The sequence below is a fragment of the Penicillium digitatum genome, chromosome 2 (genome assembly GCF_016767815.1).
Source record: "Penicillium digitatum chromosome 2, complete sequence".
Classification (NCBI taxonomy): Eukaryota; Fungi; Ascomycota; class Eurotiomycetes; order Eurotiales; family Aspergillaceae; genus Penicillium; species Penicillium digitatum.
In genome coordinates this window covers 3,454,720-3,472,586 of record NC_089385.1, presented here as the reverse complement: position 1 = coordinate 3,472,586, position 17,867 = coordinate 3,454,720, and the positions used below count along the sequence as shown (strand labels likewise).

The following is a 17,867-nucleotide window of genomic DNA, read 5'->3' as shown; positions in this document are numbered from 1 at the left end:
AGTCTTGGGAGCCATGAGAGTTGATCGATCATAACCTTGTAAGGGGGGAAGGGGGGGAGGGGAGCCACAACCGGGAGATCTGTTCCTGGCGTTTCCCCTTCCTTTTGCCCATGAAGTCGACAGTCCAATCCAACTTTGCGAGCCTTTGCTTTCGTTGTTCGCCTGTATCAATCTCTAGATTTGGTGGGGTAAAAGCTGCTTGAGTTTGGGGGTTCTTCCCAAAAAAAGCAACCAAAAGAGAAGATCTCGGGTCCGTCTCGTAATTTTCGCGGGGAATGCAGCATGATGGGAGGGCCTACGCATGATATTGTTCTGGGCCCGAAACCTTTCTAGCCAATGTCCTCACACCGAAGATTGATCGTCGTTATGGGCGGCTAGTTGAAAGAAATGGCGAAAATACTAGGGAACTGGAGGACTAGGCAAGGGTTAACACGCCAGGAGCCTATGAACAAATTCCAATCCTCGACTCCTTTAGACTTCCCAACTAACATGCACTGCAGGCCAATAATGTCTCATAACAGATCATTTCAGCTGTTGCTAGTCCAGATCAGGGCACGGAGTACACTTGCCTTGACATCTTCGCTGTGACACATTCCAATACTGCACGTGAGCATCTGTGATGTCGATTGGAGATGTCGGCATACCTGCATAAAATTCACTTAAACAAACACCTGCTAAAAGGTTCATTTTTATCATTGCGTGGTAATAAAACTCGTGATGATTTGATGCCGGGAGCTAGGCGTGTAAGTGGGCAAGATCAAGCGTGGGAAAACTTGTCTGTTGACGGAAAAATACTTCGAATCTTGGGGATTTGTACTCATTCTGCGTCGATCTAAACTGTCCCTCTCTTCCCCTTCGATGGGAATCCAACCGTCTCCCTCAACGTCAGTCATATTACTCTGAATAATTTGGAAATACTGCTCGCTGGAGTTCTTGCTAGCTTTCCATATCTTTGGCACAACGTCACAAGATTTCCCCGGTTGGAGAAACCCTACAGGGAAAGCATTACGGTTGAGAGTCGTGGTAAATTGACAAGGGCTAGGCACAGTTGGCTTTATAGGTAGGTACAAACAGGTCTCATCCCTCTCTCTCTCTCTTGGGTTATACCATATCTCCCTTTTTACCCTAGTTTGATTTTACCTCCCATACCAGACACTCGCAGATCATCGCCGTAAACTGCCAAATCCATCTACATATGCACTTCGCCTTATCAACAGGCGGTCGTGTCGGTTTTTAATTCAAGTGAAAGTATTGAAGGTCCTTGATTCTATTCTTCCTTAAACAGCCCCACTCAAATGGGGTATAAAATAGTGTGCAATGAATTGTTCGCTCGTCATCTGTCAAACTCGCTCAAAAAGGTTTCGTGACTTGCAGCTTTGTCCCTGGCAATCTTCATAATCTCCTTTTCTGTCGGAGACGGTCCGCATGGCTCATACTTGTAAGTTCTAACATGCACACCCTTGAACCAAATTTTAATTGTCTGCATCCTCTGTTTTTGTCTCTCGTCGTTGATTTCGGCCCACTGGGCTTTCACTTCTGCGAGGTGCTGCTCTCGCCTTCTTTCGCCCATCCGCCAGACCGCAATCTGACGGCCGATCGAGTTGCTCGGCTCATGCACCCATCCCACACCCCAGTTGGAGAATTCTGAAAGCGCTGTCTCCTCTGCCACAGCGCACTTCCACTGCCAGTGGGTCAGCTCCCTAACATCATCCTTTGAGCGGCATAGATGCAGGAAACTTCGCGGACCGAGGTAGTGTTGGCGGATGTGGAAATCGACCTGGTAGTGGGCGAAAAGAACAGCGGCTTCGTCTATTGGCTTACCTAACTCAGTCTCGGCTTTTTTAAGAATAGTGTCAATCTTCTTGTAGTAATGATGTTGTTCGATGGGGGTGACATCTTCCCAGAAAGTCACATAATTGCTTTGGTGGGCTAAGGTGTCTGTGTCGAAGGGATGTATATTATCTTCCGGTGTGCCTTTGGTGGCAAAGAAAGGTGGGTACTCCGAGGTGACATATGATCCTGCAGCAATGTCTGCATTCATCATATATGGAATAATGTGCAGATCCTCACATCCGGTGCATTCGAGGGCATCTAGACGAGCGGCGCTCTGCGCTGACTTTTTTTCATCAGCAATTGAACCAGAAACAAGTGATTGGCCAGTGAAGAACTGTACAATCTTTTCCTTGACAGCCTCTGTCCAGTCATTTCTTGGTGTAGATTTGCGCTTGGTAACGCGGTTTGTATCTCGTACAGGAATTCTCATAATGAATGATTATGTGAGTGCACACGTGGTAAGGCAGAAGGGATGATTGGAATACGGTATATACAGAGTTTTGTGATCTGATCGAGAGGTGAGAAAGATTTGAGTGGGAAGTGGTTCTGTTTGGAACGCACTTATATACAATGTATAAAAGGCCTTTGTCTCAACGTTACGGACAAAGGACTAGAGAAAACAATCGGTTTCAGGACTCTAATTAAATCACAACAAACGATGGTTTATGTTTAGCCCGTTGATTGGAGTTAAACAAAGAAAGAAGAACGGGCAAGATTGAACAATGTATGCCTCACAATGAGATACGTCGATATCCTATGAGCATCCATGAGAGAGCTATAGCATCAATCTAAATATAGGAAGCATTAAGATAGCTCCTTCCAACTCCTATTAATGACGTGTGGGCCTGGAAGGCCATATGGGGAAGACGCATTTGAGTCGGAGCGGCGTGACTCGACGTAAATGAACACTGTGACTTAGATCATCGGATTGAGGAAAATATATGAAGAGTAGGATAATTTCTTATAAAAAGGTCATAGTCAGTGGTCAACTATAAGAACCTGCTGTGTCTTTTGATGTTTACAGAGGTGAACATTGTATGTCCACGCCTAGGACATACAATGGAAATGTAGCGAATGATCATAAGAAGTTTTCCAGTTTGTTGCATCGGCGTATGGTTAACCAATTTCACAATCGTTCGTTCTTCTGGCCGTGTTACTTCTTTCATCTCTCCTCCCCAAATTCACAAACGCACTTCTCATCTTCAAAAATCGCCCGTTCACTCCGAGGAACATCTGCAATCAACAACGTTATCCATGGCAGAAGCCTCTCTTGCATTCCCAATGATTTGCTTGACCTTCTCATTCCTTTTTGTTTTTGCTGTTTATAATGCCTCGATAATGCGGCACTTCGGCGCCTTCTACCGTCGAACCATCCTGCCCGTATACCGACAGATGGCGCGCAAGCTCATCAGCCGTCATCCCACCAACCAAAACCTACCAATCCGTAGGCCTGAGGTAGGGTATGAGGCAATCAACCTTGTAGCCAACGATGAAGATGAGCAATATCCTCCATCCCTCGCGACTTCAAGCATACCAGCACCTGGCTACCGTCGGCACGTTGAAGACCGTGATCTCAACACAGTCAAAAAGTTTCCCCCAATGGATAGTGAAATAAAAGTTGACTATCTCAGCATTTCCACTACCTATGCTGGAAGCCCATACCGTCCGCGACGCTTTGCCGAGATGGCCAATTTCCCCACTCACAGTCAATCATCAAGTCCTTCTGGATCTGTAGTGTCCTCTGACGAGTATGACTCTGACTGGTCCAATACCGCTTTCGAGGAGGCGGTCTTCGAGCCCCACAACCCAGTCGATGAGATCCCCATCTGGGGATTCGAACTCGAGCGTCCTATGTATACCCTTGGCCACGAGCAAGGGGGACCGGTGGCTTGGTTGGACGAAATTGTTGAGTGGACATCCCAGGGTGTTTTTGCGTTTGTTTCTCCCGACATCATCGAACAACGGGTGTGAGCGTATTGAAATTTGGATTGAGACAACATTCACCGGCTTGGTAGCATGCCCGAGCTCATGATGAGATGAGTGATGATACTTTTTTTCCCGCATCATTATTCAAATTGATGGTCACGAAACCAACGTCATTTCAGTCTTCAATCTCTACCCTAGGAACGCTGTCATGCTGCTGGTCATCTCGTAGGTTGCCGGTGTTCTGATCGAAACAGGTGGTCGACTCGGTTCACATCGGTCCATGAGTCCTGTCACAGGAGAGATTACATTCCAGATGTCATTGGCGGGGCTTATCAACGCCACAAAAGGGATTGAGCCAGCTCTTCCTGCAACGATACCAGGATCCGAACATGAAAAGTTAAACTTTGTACAAGGACAGAACGGTCTCCTATCCTCATTGGCTCTGCAATCGTGCACCAGCTGAAATTTGGTTGCTGGCATCGGTGATGGGGAAACGCTTCCGTCTGTGTCCGGCATTGATGTGTTTTGGGCCCCATTTTTACCGAGATTCATTCGAAGTCTGCTGCCTGATGAGCGAGGGAAATATTGCAAACAACTCCAAATTGGATTCGAATTTGTCTATCTAATGTGTCTTTCTATCGTTGCTTTCGTCTATCGCCACGTTCAAATCGAAATCGCTGGCATCCGTATCTCTAAAATTTACACTCCAAACCAAAGGTCCAGCCTTTTACCCATTAGAGCGAATTTAGGGGGCGCAGTAGCCACCGTCGACGATGAGATCCGTCCCGGTAGTATAGGAAGATGCATCGGACGCAAGGTAGAGGTAGGCGCCCTTCAGCTCGTGGACTTGGCCTTCACGGCCCATGGGGATCTTGTCGCGCCAGATGTTCTTGGTTTCCCCAGACGCGGCGCTGGAGATATCAGTCTCAAAGTAACCGGGGGATACGGCGTTGATGCGAGCGTAGCGAACCCATTCAACAGAAAGGGATTTGCCTGAAAGGGTATTAACAGAGCGATGGAGCTTACGGAGTCTGAATGACAACTTACAAAGATGAATCACGGCAGCCTTTGAGGCGTTGTAGACAGCCTGCATGTGGGGGAAGTTGACAATGTGGCCGCTGATAGAGGCGGTAGCAACGAAGCTACCATATGTGAAGTTGGTGAGCTTGTTGCCGTTGATATCGGTGCCTTCCTCCTTCTGACGGCGCCAGTGCTGGGCGGCAGCCTTGGCACAGTAGAAGGTCCCGTCGAGATCGACGCCGACGACTTCGCGGTAGTGGTCGATGGGAGCATCTACCACGAGGCCCTTAATCCAGGGAATACCGGCATTAGCAACAAAGACGTCGAGACGGCCATTGAACTCCTTGACGACGTCGTTTATAGCGTCCTCGATAGCCTTTGCATCAGTGATCTCAACCTGATAAGCCTTGGCTGTGAAAGAAATCGAGTTAGAACTATGGGAAGTCAAGTACATAGCATTGATTCATCACGCACTCTGAACACCGTATTGTTCTGCGATCTGGGCAGCCCTCTCAATACACTTCGCATTCCTATTGTACCACATGGCCACATTGGCACCTGCCTCGGCCAGACCCTGAGCAACGGCCAAACCGATACCGTCACTAGCCCCAGTCACGATCACAGTTTTCCCCTTGAGGGAGAACATGCTCATGAGGCTGGGGTGCTCAGGAGCAGTGGTGTTGTTGTGGAAAAAGTGTCCATCTTTGGTAATGGGGTTAGCAGCCATTGCGGATATCGGAGTAGTTAGATAGAGGTCAGAATGAATGTGAGAAGGAGGTAGATGGAAGTCCGGGAGACCCCTTAAATATAGAGCTCGTGGGAGGAGAAGGGGGAGGGGGGGGGGCAGATCCAGACGCCCCAAGTTGGTAGACGGTGAGTGATGCGCTGGCGAGAGAATCAGACTAGCCCGTGGCCTTTTCCCTAGATACAAAGATGTGTATGGGTGGGATTCACCCACCGACTTCGAAAGCGGTTAGTAGATCTACATCTCTCTTTCCAATTGAATTCAGTACTCTCCATTCATGCTGTTGTGAAGCAATGATATCATCTTATCATCATGCGGTCTTTCACAAGTCGTTGACTCGGAGAGGCCTATGGAGTACGGAGTACTAAGCATTAGATTAGCTGGTAGATAAGTTAGCTTAGTGACAAATTAAATCGATGATATTAGACTTTTCTTTATCTATCATATACGTCTGGACAGGCCATCTGAGAAGCACTAGGAAGTCAAAATACCCGATTAAATTTGGCAGAAGTTATGCACTAATTACTCCGTATAACATACACTAATTTGCACTAACGTGGGTGGGTGAATCCCACCTGTACACACCCCTGTATGTCGATCATATGCATGGTCCCATACATTTGTTCCAAAAGCCCAGAACTGTCAGTTGAAAGAGAGACTATTCTCATCTGGGCATACTCTCCTCCACCCGAGGCAGTGAACCCGAGAACTGGGGAAACGTGGCCGTTTCACGTGGAACTTGCCCTCTATGTTGTACACGTTTCTTATCTATCACGGTTTCTAGAAATCTTCTGCTCAAGGTTTCATTCCGAATTGAGACATAGGATTGGAGCTCTCCGGAACATATATCCTCCAATCTCATCCTGACTGGCCCGTTGGTCAACGGCAAGGATGCCGAGATCCCAGAAACTTTGATAAGAGGACAACTTTCATCCCGACTCCCGACCGTAGACGAGGGGGTAGATGCTTTAACCGGGTTTACATAGGAAGGAATGACTGGGAACCAAAGAGATTTCAAGTTCTGCTATCAGTGGCATGCAACTGAACTCGGGAACTGTATACCCCAGGGTTTTTTGTTGACAGAAATTGATGGAAATCTACGGAGTAGGTGCGCAAAACATGGATGGTATGGATCAAGGAAGACTTTAAAACTACGGAGCACGCCGTTCCTACACAACGTTTTTCCTCGGTGAGTGGGCCGGCTTACAAAAATTCACGGTGAATGCGATACACCAAATACAACTTGAATGCTTAACGACGGTGATGCGTATTGAGGGTTCCTACTAGTTGTAGCTACCTAGCCTCTCTAAGGAGTTTCAACCCCTTCTATGACTTCGTGAGTACGATATCGATGCCCGTTCTAATCAAAATTCTGTCCATGTGGCCCCGCCAAGAACACGCTAATCCTTACTAGCGCGGTGTATTACAGGTACTCCGTACTCTCTACTCCTTGTAAGTTGTGTGGGAAGAAATAAAATCTCAAAAACGACCAGTGTAGAAAGATCGGCAGGATTTACGTCGGACATTGACGGAATTTTGACTACGGAAGGTCTATCTGTTTTTTCAGCAATGAAATTTTCAGGCAGTTTCAAACTGATAACCGTGTCGACTTTTGCTGAACGATTGTAATTGAATGATAACAAGCCTTATCTATGGTTATCGAAGGATACTGGAATCAAACCATAATATTTTGGTTGAGATAGACCATTTAAGGCTGAAAAAAAAAATATCGCATTTGTCATTGTCTTTTTGAGGCCCGCGTGTGAATTACAACATACATTATGCATATGCACAACTTGAACTAAACCTAAAACAAGAGGCACGGGAAGCTGACTCAGATCAACGTGCGTTTGATCAGAACGACGGCCCGAGAATATTCCGAGTTTCAATACCTGGTTTCACCGAGGTATTATTCCATGGAGTTCAACAATTATCATGGGCAATGCAGTATCAGTCTACAGGCCAACGCTTAACTATGACGCATCCTGATCGATATTCTGGAACCAACAAATCCACTCAGTCAAAATGAGATGGATCACCTATCCGGACAAGAAGAGGTTAAGGACACACATTGATCTTGTTGTGCGCCAGAATCTCCAAAAAGACGATCAGCTGAAAGACGTGATTGATATTTGAACACGTTCTTGGGTCTGTTACTCATCCAGATATTTATTAGAAATGTGTCTCAAAAGGCACCCTGGATTCCATCTGGCAGAGATGTCAAAGAAGGCATGGAAAGTGCACATGAGATGGCGAAATGTCCCTGTCAAGTATAGGCCGGGATCGATGAGGGCATTCAACCCTAATTTCACCACCCAATGTTGGTCCTCAGTTTTGCCAATGGTTCATTCGCTCACACAGATATATGCGGTGGCGTTGTCATGGCTGAAACGGGATCGAAGGGGGTAGTGTGGTCGCCAGCATTCTTTGGACCGAGTGGTGATAAAATGAACATTCCTCGGCTAGAATCAATGTTCCCATGACAAATGGTGGCCCTTTTCATGGAATGCGAGCAAATCGTGTTGTTTCCTATTCCTGTAAAACTTTGTTGTGTTCCATGAGGGTAAAGTTCTCAGCCCTGAGAAGACTCACTGTTGCCGTTTTGATACAGCGAGAATTTGCGACATCGCATGCTCAGAACCAACCCGCTACTCACGGGTGAGGCGTTCGGAGGACAATCTTCGCTAAGTGTTTCCATACAGTCTCTGAATCTGCCCGGTGACAGACGCCAGCGAGGCGACCATGCTGGCGCTGCCAGCCGTTATCGCCATAGCCGCTTGCGGCGCGGCCATGTTCATTGCCCTGTCGGTGGCCAGCGTTGTTGTTTGGGTTAGGCATCGCAAAGAACGCCATACAATGAGGCTCATGGGCTTCACGCAGAGGCCCGGAAGGCGCAGTCGGGCCTTGCAAGCTTGCCCAGTGGACACCTTGACTGAGCTGAGCCGGGCCGAAGGGAGCGTACTAAGGGCGTATGGGCAGCTCCCATATGGTAAACCATCGGAATGGGGACAATTAACTTCAAGAGAAAGTTTGAATCGTCTAAAAGGCGACTCCGTATCATCTCTTCCGTTCACCGAGAAAGCACGATCTCTTCGCAACTCCATTTCTCGATCTCGTTCCAAGCGCCTATCACGATCATCCCACAAATGCATGAGCTTGAGCGAATCAAATCAACTTCCTAGTCTGCCCCCTAAAGCAAAAATATCAATATCAAAAGAAGACGTTCCACTTTCGGCTGTGGAAGGGGTTTTGGAATTGCCAGCGGAGAGAACTCCAACGCAAACACCCGATCCCAACGAAGATGATACTGGATTCCATCTAGGTATGAAGCCCGTTTCATCTGGATGGTCGCTTCTAGTGCGAGAGCGGTCAAGTCTATTTCCGGTGTCGGAAGACCGTAACTCGACTGGCGGGTTTGGTTCAACCACGACCTTCGAACAGTCTCCCACTCATTTTCGTGGGGGAAGTATTGCTAGTCAAACAGCTGGGATTATGCCCGGTCACTCAGTACCTCCTCCCCCACCAACTGCATTTCCCACGGACAGATTCAGTTATGCTAGAAATGACTCTGTGATGAGACTTTCCTCTATGAGTTTGGATACCACCAACAGCTCAATTTTAGATGACGGTAGAAATGGTCCTAGGTCGGCTGACGCCGATCTAGCCTCACCCATCTTCCCCTCAGGCACATTTGTGCCTTTCAGCGCTGCCGATGTTGGAGTTAAGGATGGTCGTAGAAGTTTCATTTCCACCAACACCTCCATTCCTCCTATGCACAACTTCCCAGTCCGCTCTTCTTCGACAATTGAAAATCGTCATAAATCTGCATCCTTATCACCTCGACGAAGTTTGACAACTCACCACTCAGGTGCATCCGGCGATCGTTTCGGTGGTGCTCCATGTCGAACCGATTCCATGTCCTCATTTAATTCCTCTTCACGGCATGCCTCCCTGCGATCTGGAACACCATTGGGGCGTTTGGGGTATCAAAATTCAGCCTCAACCTGGCGGTCATGGGGCTCCAATATGTCCTCTGCACCGTATGGCACTCAATTCCAAAACAGTACGGGCTATGAGAATGACCATATGGAGAATGACCCATTCTACGTTGCCTCACCTGGGGGTGGCACTCTGTTCCACCGAGTTAGATCCCCAGGCAACGCAACCAAAACCACTAAGCCACGAAACCCGATGCAGCGTTCCAGTCTCTCTCAGAAGGGCAATCTTCCCTCTGCACTCAAGGGTGGAAATCCACAACGCAAGGGCCATCGACGTCAAAATTGTGTTCGTATTTCTATCCATCCACCTATGACGTTTGGGTCATCGACTTTCTCTCCTACCGTCGTAGAGGAACCAGAAGACTTCGAGAAGATGGAGGAGCTGGATTTACTTGACATCTCAATCAACAACTCAGCAAAACCATTGCCTTCTTTGCCACCCACTACAGCATCTCCTCTGTCTTCTTCACGGCGCAGTAAGTACGGCAGTCGACACGGCAAGCCCGGCCTTGGATCTCTTGGGCCATTAGTCGAGGAGCCGCAACCTCCAGTGTACGATGACAGTCCTTGCAAGAAGAGAAATCGTACTTCATCTGCGTTGAGTGCCAAAAAGCCCACATTCGACCACAATCACGCTCTCCCTGAACTCTTCACATCTCTCCCTACCTCTCTCGGCAACTCTCTCATCGATACTCCCTCTCCCGAAAGAATACCACCTGTCTGGGAGCTGTCCGAAACTCCGTTACCATCCCACGAGAACTCCCCTGCCATTGGTAGCCCACGACGCTCAGCTGTAAAGGGGCCTCGCAACCAACCCGCCACCCTTCTCACTCGACGACAGTCGACTTGCGGCCCCTTCACCTCCGATCTTGCACCCGACAGTCCTTTGTCGCCCAGCCGCCTCCCTCTTATCATGAGTATCACAGGAACGGAAGGTAGTGACTGGCGCAGATCCACGGATTCGCTCCAACGCACGAAAACCGATCCTACGAATCGCTCATTCCGCCGAGATCATGTTTCAGTGTCCAGCTTGAACAACGGGCTGGGTCCTATTGGCGGTTCTGCATTCTATGGTACCCGTCGGTCCTCGATGGTCCAAGACCACGTCACTATTTTCGAAGACTCCAACCAGACCAGCTCCCCTCCTCAACCCTCTATCCAGCCCCCAATTGGCTCATTCCGCACACCTGAATCCTCTCCCACCCGTGGCAAGAATAGTGTTCCCCGTTCCATTCCAACGAACCAACAACTACCGCCTCATATGTCGAGCCACCGTCCACCCCCAACTCCTACTTCCACTCACCGAGGGATGACTACTCCCACTGGCAAAGGACCCGCACTTGGACTTGGAACTGCCACGCCTGCCAGCCTTTACGACAGCGATGGGTTCCTCCGGGAATAAACTTGATTTTGCTGCTATTTTGTGAAATTTGAAAGCGATTGTTCTCTGTTGATTCATTTTGACTCCTTTTGATCGTGCAGTGTCTGAGACTGACGTCGACGTAAAAGCTTCAGTGACCTTTTCTTCGATTTTCCATTTTCTTCTACCTGTTTTTATTTGTTCATTTAACCTTACCTTTTCTTATTTCTCTTGTTGCTTGGTGGTCCGTCTTTTCCTAAGGCTGTTTTTTTATGTTTGATGTGTGCTTTCAAAGGTTGATCGTCATGAAATAGGAAGTCGTTAGTAGAAATCTGATCGTTTTCTATTTGTGTTTTCTTAGACAATAACCCCGAACACAATGATCCTTTGGTAGTTTATCACACATACCCAGTCAAAAATTTTGAACGCCAATCATACACAGGTAGTTCATTTTTCCTTCAAAGTAGCCTAAGCCCAATCAATCCGTCTTCCGCCACTTCGTCTCGTCTCCATCTCCATTCTCTTCAACTCCATTATCTCCCTCCCGGGCCCTAACAGTCCCAGCTCCAGGCCCGAGCGGGAAAGAAGGCGGCTCACCAGCAGCAATCCAATTCCCCTCCGCATCAAAGAACTGATCCATATTCTCCGCCGTGATCCACCCAGAGCTCCCATCAACAGGTGGGGGCAGATCACCATTTCCAAGCTGGAAGACTCCATCATGCTCCTCCGCCGAGATGAACTTGGGCCCATCCTCGTCATCCTCATCTCCCTGCTCAACAGGGTCCGGGTGTAAATTAGAGCACGCTGAGACGGCGTTGTAGAGCTGCTGGGTGGGTGTATCCGTCTCCGCCTCCACGGGCTCTTGTAGCGTGGCGTCGGCGGGCAACACCACTGTCATTGTGATGCATTCCTCTTCGTCATCGGCGGAGGGCGCACCTGGCGTCGCGACCTGCATATACAGGCCCTGGACTTCGGCGTCCGTGTCTGGGACGCGTAGCCGTTGGAGTGCGTGTAGTGAGATCGAGGGGTAGGGGATTGACACGCCTGTGGAGGCGGTCGGAGAGAAGAGGAAGAATTTGCTGTGGAGTGATGAGTTTGATGAGTCGGTGTCCTGGCCTTGGGATAAAAAATGGGGATTGAGAGGCTCACTCAGATGTCACCCAGGCATCCACGCCTGAGATTGCGACCTCCTTCTCATCGCCGTCCTGTTGGTCCTGGCTTGCGGCGCTGTTATTCACAGCGTCCTGGCCGCGGAGGGTATTCAGTACTGGGGTCGCGAGTAGCTCGCGCTCAAGAATGACTATCTTGCAGCGCTGGCTGTGGTGATACAATACTGGGGGTCCGGAGTAGAAGGAGCTTGGGGTGCGCGACTGGTGTTCGGCCAGCGACACGAATGAGGAAGCTTCAGGGGAGCTGCCAATGACCTCCATGATTTATTATGCGTGGCTGTGAAGAGAGAGGAAAGGGATAAATGATAGTTGAAGGAGGCTTTCTGGAGGTTTAGATGGAGCGAAAAAAGAGCTTCCGGCGGGGTGGAGCTTTTCCGCGAGCATGAGAGAGCCACATTAGTGAGAAATATACATTCGTGCAAATCACTAGAAAAACTAGTTTTGTTATACAGTATGGGGACTTTTTTTTTAATTCAATATAATTTAAAAGACCTGGATACTTGACATACGCTATCTTTTCGTAGCAGTAATTGGATCCATGTGAGAGTCCCCAGTACACACCTCACGGGCAGCTAGTCGAAGGAGCAATTGCGAACCCATTCGCCACATACATCCTCAGCGCAACAGAAATCTTAGCTCTGATAGTCAAAGTACCACTGCCACCACAGCAAAGCGAAATGTCGCAGAATCGAGGGTTATTAAACTGCTTTAACAAGGCCCCAGAAGAGCCCAGTACGGGGAAAGTACACCCGAAAGATCGTGTATGCTTTCAAGACCATGTTTCAGAGATTAATGCAGTGTACCACTCCGAGAATTGGGTTTCCAGGCACTCCTGCGATGCGGAGAGCAATGAGGGATTAATCTCTCTTGCAAGACCATCTTTCATCATTTCACACCTAGGCCACCGAACGCTCGATCCAACTCCTCCCCATCGTTATGTGGCATCATGGTCGGTAATCGAGAAGAGTCTTGGTCAGGGGAAGAGCTATCCAGCAGGCTTGAATGGGCATCGGCCTGTGCGTCAGGACAAGCACTGGTCCGGCTAGGTTGAAGGAGCTTTTCCTCGCGGTCGAGCCACCCAGGAGCCAGGCGTCTTTTTTCGGCTAGTTCACGTTGCTTTATCGACTCTATCCATGCGTTGATGGCTTGCTCTGCGTTGGTGCGAGCCTCATTCAAATGTTGTTCGAGGGAGTGGCACGTGGCGAGGACGTCGTCTGGGTGAGCTGCATGCTCGCCGCTTGGGGAGATGACATAGCGGGCTTTACCATCAGGATTGCTTGGATCGATTGTCACCGAGGAGGGGAGAGATGAGGGGACGGATTTGTATGTGTAGGGTAATGTGACGGAGGTGGGGAGGTTGATGAAAGGTGAAACGGTCAGTGGGACCTGGGCGAGGAGAGGATGTGGACCTAAACGATTGTGAGTTATTCAGATATATACAAGCACGGTGAAAACACTGACGATAGGAGTCGTACATGGTTGAGTAGTTGAAGATGAACCTGATCAAGTGCGGAGTAGCGGAGTAGCGGAGCAACGGGGATGACGGCCCCCGGAGAGCGTGGGAACCGTTTGAAGCAACACTATTACGATGATCTACCAATGATCAGGTCAAAAAAAAAAAACACCAGCCATTGACTTCTCACACATCAGGAACAATCAAGAAGCTCGGATGTTATAGAGGGAATTGGTAATTCTAGCAAAATGCATACATGTCAACTATAAAAGAAGAAACAAGGTTGAATTTGATCACGCCAAGGTTCCAAGATTCCAACATTCTCCGCTATCCTAAGCACCATCAAAGACCAAAAGGCTTTGAATATTGACACCAAACCCATGCTGGCGCAACAGTTCCCGGCCGCGATGAAAAGGGAACTCGGCCACGACCATGATGCTGACATCAGCGATGCCAACTTCACCTAAAAGCTGGAGCACTGCACAAAGTGTATTACCTGAAGCGAGTACATCATCCACCACTACTACCGACGCGCCTCTGGGTATCAAATCTCGTTCTATCTCGATCCTCTTCTCGTTTGGATTGGATGTCGAAGAGATATGAGATGTACTCTTGGGCACGGAAACAGTGGGTGGGGGGAGTTTCCCAGCCTCACGAATTAGCGCCAAGGGTACATCGACTTGCAAGGCTAGAACCGACGCATAGATGAAGCCACCAGTCTCGCAAGATACTATCATATCGACTTTGGCCCAGTCCCCGGTGAAGTGAGTCTGTAGCAGAGATGTGCACAGGGCTAGCCCACCCGGCTGCTGGGAGATGTTGAGTACATGGCGAAACTTGACGCCCGGGTGTGGAAAATTGGGCACTGGACGCACCATGTTGGCTAGTTGCTGAAGGTCTTCATTGAGGAAGGGAAGCAGGCAGTCATCGGCAAACCTTTTCACTGTCTCGTTTCCGGTCGCGTCATTGTTGAAGATGAGACTGGGCCGATAGTTCAAGGACTTCAGTTTTGGTCTGCGATCATTGTTGTCATTGGTGTCGTTACCCTCAGCATTGAGACCGCGGTGGCCTTGGCGAGCACGCCGCGTCTCTTTACTGGCATTGATGCGAACATCGATCAGTCTGCTGTGTGAGACCAAATGCGAGAAGACTGCGACTGGCGCCTCATCTCTCATCCCGGTGATTAGCAGCACATCCACGTCTCTAGCGCCGTATACCACACTGAGAAAATGCTCCTCTGGCAGCCGAGGTCGATACTGTACTTGGCCCTGGAAGAATGTTGTTAATGCTGCCCGGTGTCGCTCTTTGTAGAGACGGTCTCGAAGGAGGCGGTTGAAGTCGGCACCAGTGGCCTCCGCGTATTCTCGCTTGGTCTCATCGCTAATGCTGACTACGCGCGCAATGAGGCTTTTGCGGCTACAAGTGAGGAATGCAGAGACCCAGATTTCGGCGCAATGGTCCTTGCCGGCGCAGCTTTCACCAGTGACAAGAACAATGAGCTTCTGTTTAATTGGCGTTTTCGGAAGTGGGCAGGCGTAAGCCAGCACATTGAGCGGGTCTGATATGTGCTTAAGGCGAGCCAGGCGTAGCAGGTTTGGCCCAAAGGTCTTGGCCGCTAGTGCGGTGTCTCTGGGGTCAGGTCCAAGGTCTGCGCCGTAAACTCCGCTACTCACAGGCAATAAGTTACTAGCGACGTTGTACACCCACTGTACTGCAGTTCGAGCAATTTCGGACCCATCTTGGTCGCGCGGCCAGACGCCAGTTACCACGCAGGCAAACTCCCAGTCTCGACAACCGAAAGCAGTCGCATCGGCTGGAACATCACCGATAACTCTACCACCTTGTAGTAGATAGAGATAAGAGAGTGGCGAGGGACGAGTCTCAATGGCTGTCACCAAGATTTTGGCGATATTCGGTGCTCCAATGCGGGTCAGGAATAAGCATCGCTTGAACGATGAGGTCTTGCTACTGGCGTGGCCACCGTCCATTCGGGACATGTACATCTCGGTCTCGAATAAACCGACACCGTCCACCACCTGAAAATTGCCTTCTGGCCCGAGAATTGTTTCTATGGGTGCGTCTGTCGACGTGGGTGTTTCAGAAGTGAGCCCAGTCGTGGAAGACTCAAATAAGGTCACCCCAAGACGCAGCTTCCCCATGTCCCAGTACAGATACGCATCTGCAGAACATTCTTGGGGGAGCTTACCGGCGACCAAGTCATCGAAATCTTGAAGCCTGCGCCGCGCCTCGAGGTTATCACTCAGCGGGACAACCCAGTTGCGAGCCGAGAAAACAGGAGCCGCATAAGCCTTGAAAGTAACGCTGACTACGATGCCAAAATTGGTGCCAGCTCCTTTTATTGCCCATAACAGATCAGTTTCGTTTGTTGGGCACACAGCACCGGCCGGCCAGTGTTCACTTGGTACACAGCCAATACAAAGGGCCTGGCCAGAGCCGACGCTGACCATCACAGCACCGATTATGGAGTCGCATGTGAGCCCGTACATCCTAGCCAGATGCCCGATGCCGCCTTGTAGCCATAGCCCCGCGCCCACGCTTGGACGGGCCCCTAAGGGCACGGTCAGGCCCGCCGCCATGGTCTTGCGAACAATATCGCCCGTCTTACAGCCGGCCTCGGCGACAATCAGGGCAACAGAATCCGGACCAGATTCTTGTCCACCGTCCTCGGCCGTGAGAACATGCACCTTGTCAAAGGCGCCCATATCGACGGAAACGACGTTGGAACGTAGGCAATGACCGCTGTGACCCCCACCAACGACGGCCAGGCTGACACCGTGCTTGAGAGCCCATTGAACGCAATGTTGAATGTGTCGGACCTCTGTCGGCCTAACAATCGAGGCGGGATAGTGAAGGCGAGCCTCCCAGTTCTTAACCGGTTTGTCTCCCTCTAACAACGGCACCTGCGCCGTCAGCTCCGGTAACGCGGTCGCATCGTGGGTGAAAGCCACCATGATGTTGGGCGAGTTGAATATGAGACGATCTGGGTGGGCCTCCTCACGACGGCCTAAAGCGCGGCAAACGTTCCGCCATTCAACCCGGATAGCCATTTCCGCCTCCACATCCTGCATGACAAATTCCGTCATGAAAGGAGCGAAAGAGTCCAACACCTCGTCGTCATCTGCCACACACACAGCCCCGGTAGGGAAAGAAGCCGTTCGATGGCACACTAATCCCTCGAGGTGTAGGGTCTCGTCATGATGAAACATTACCACCAATGCTCCTTCGGGTCGCTCAACAAGCATTTCCAGCGCTCGTTCGATGAACCTGGCTTTGGGCTTCATGTCACACATGCTGTGACAGAATAAGATGATGTCGAATTTTTCGTCGCTATCACGCGTAACAGTCCCGCTCGTTGTGTTGCTGTTCAGGTCAAAAGAAATTCGATGGATATCAACCGGACTTTCCAGACAGGGCAGAGGGGACTCTGACTCCGATGTCGAGCAAAGCCAATTTTCCAACCTTGTAGCAAGCAGATCGTGGGGCTCAAATGCAGCATATCTCCTGATTTTTTGCCTCAGATGACCGGGCAGATATCCAAACACGCTCTTTGGGCCGGGTCCGATTTCTAGCACCGAGATATTGAGACGCGAGTCAAAGAGAGGAGCTATCAGCTCAGAAAGTTGAGGGATGATGAAGTTTTGGTACGTGACCCATCCTGATCCCTGTAGTAAGATATCGAAGCCAGCGCTGAATTGTATGTCTGACAATGGCTGCTTCTGGAACGACCCCAATACGGTGGCTTTTTGCCGAAGAGCCCGCTTGAGTGAATCAAGAGTAGTCATTTCAGTTGAGCATGAGTCGAGATGACGAGAATGGAGAGTTTGGGCTTTCGGCAATGAAGATGACTTTTGGCCAAGCACACAGTTGTTTGTAGTTGTGCAAAGCCACTTGTGTGGCTCGGCACTGGTTGATGCCAAACTGAGTAAATTGCCATGCTCGCAAGTCCATTCATTGTCCACAGATACCATTCATATCAAGCCTTTGTTCTCTCAAGATCAGCAGACATAAGACTAGACGTGTAGTGTTCTCGGTAGCTGTGGATTTACCGGTTACGCATAAGAAGCCCAATTCACAAATTGAGCCTCTTTCGGCTTTTTTCCGCCATCTATCTACGAAGGCCAAAAGACACTTGAAAAGACACTTGAAAAGATGCTACACAGCTGCAAACCATGGTTTTGCTCCTAAGAGATCGTTCATTCAGCATTAAGCCTGCGTTAAGCCATCTGTGCATGGCTTGAAGGAAAAAGAGAAGACAAAGGGTTGTCACCGTCTTCCACTCACAAAATGGAACGGATCGGGCTATCGGGATGGACATAGAAATGTGAATACGAAGTTAGCTGCA

At 49.6% G+C, this 17,867-nt stretch overlaps 7 protein-coding genes across 7 annotated transcripts; 2 read left to right on the top strand and 5 right to left on the bottom strand.

The window, feature by feature from the left end:
* Window positions 1-1,333: 1,333 nt before the first annotated feature.
* On the bottom strand, window positions 1,334-2,263 carry Pdw03_7249 (uncharacterized protein; the record flags this gene model as incomplete). The annotated part of the gene is made up of 1 exon (XM_014678604.1): window positions 1,334-2,263. One exon carries the CDS (start codon window positions 2,261-2,263, stop codon window positions 1,334-1,336), a length of 930 nt encoding a protein of 309 aa, XP_014534090.1.
* A 908-nt stretch (window positions 2,264-3,171) lies between these two features.
* Pdw03_7248 (uncharacterized protein) lies at window positions 3,172-3,804 on the top strand (the record flags this gene model as incomplete). Its single annotated transcript, XM_014678605.2, has 1 exon — window positions 3,172-3,804. The coding sequence occupies one exon, from the start codon at window positions 3,172-3,174 to the stop codon at window positions 3,802-3,804; it is 633 nt and encodes a 210-aa protein (XP_014534091.2).
* Window positions 3,805-4,504: 700 nt separating this feature from the next.
* Pdw03_7247 (Carbonyl reductase, putative) lies at window positions 4,505-5,506 on the bottom strand (the record flags this gene model as incomplete). The annotated part of the gene is made up of 3 exons (XM_014678606.1): window positions 4,505-4,752; window positions 4,807-5,190; window positions 5,254-5,506. The coding sequence occupies 3 exons, from the start codon at window positions 5,504-5,506 to the stop codon at window positions 4,505-4,507; spliced, it is 885 nt and encodes a 294-aa protein (XP_014534092.1).
* A 2,760-nt stretch (window positions 5,507-8,266) lies between these two features.
* Pdw03_7246 (uncharacterized protein) lies at window positions 8,267-10,924 on the top strand (the record flags this gene model as incomplete). Its single annotated transcript, XM_014678607.2, has 1 exon — window positions 8,267-10,924. The coding sequence occupies one exon, from the start codon at window positions 8,267-8,269 to the stop codon at window positions 10,922-10,924; it is 2,658 nt and encodes an 885-aa protein (XP_014534093.2).
* Window positions 10,925-11,360: 436 nt separating this feature from the next.
* Pdw03_7245 (regulator of volume decrease after cellular swelling-domain-containing protein) lies at window positions 11,361-12,312 on the bottom strand (the record flags this gene model as incomplete). Its single annotated transcript, XM_014678608.1, has 2 exons — window positions 11,361-11,961; window positions 12,032-12,312. The coding sequence occupies 2 exons, from the start codon at window positions 12,310-12,312 to the stop codon at window positions 11,361-11,363; spliced, it is 882 nt and encodes a 293-aa protein (XP_014534094.1).
* Window positions 12,313-12,936: 624 nt separating this feature from the next.
* Window positions 12,937-13,528, bottom strand: Pdw03_7244 (spoVR like domain-containing protein; the record flags this gene model as incomplete). The annotated part of the gene is made up of 2 exons (XM_014678610.1): window positions 12,937-13,460; window positions 13,513-13,528. The coding sequence occupies 2 exons, from the start codon at window positions 13,526-13,528 to the stop codon at window positions 12,937-12,939; spliced, it is 540 nt and encodes a 179-aa protein (XP_014534096.1).
* A 308-nt stretch (window positions 13,529-13,836) lies between these two features.
* Window positions 13,837-17,307, bottom strand: Pdw03_7243 (Higher eukaryotic phosphomevalonate kinase; the record flags this gene model as incomplete). Its single annotated transcript, XM_014678611.2, has 1 exon — window positions 13,837-17,307. The coding sequence occupies one exon, from the start codon at window positions 17,305-17,307 to the stop codon at window positions 13,837-13,839; it is 3,471 nt and encodes a 1,156-aa protein (XP_014534097.2).
* Between the last annotated feature and the right edge of the window lie 560 nt (window positions 17,308-17,867).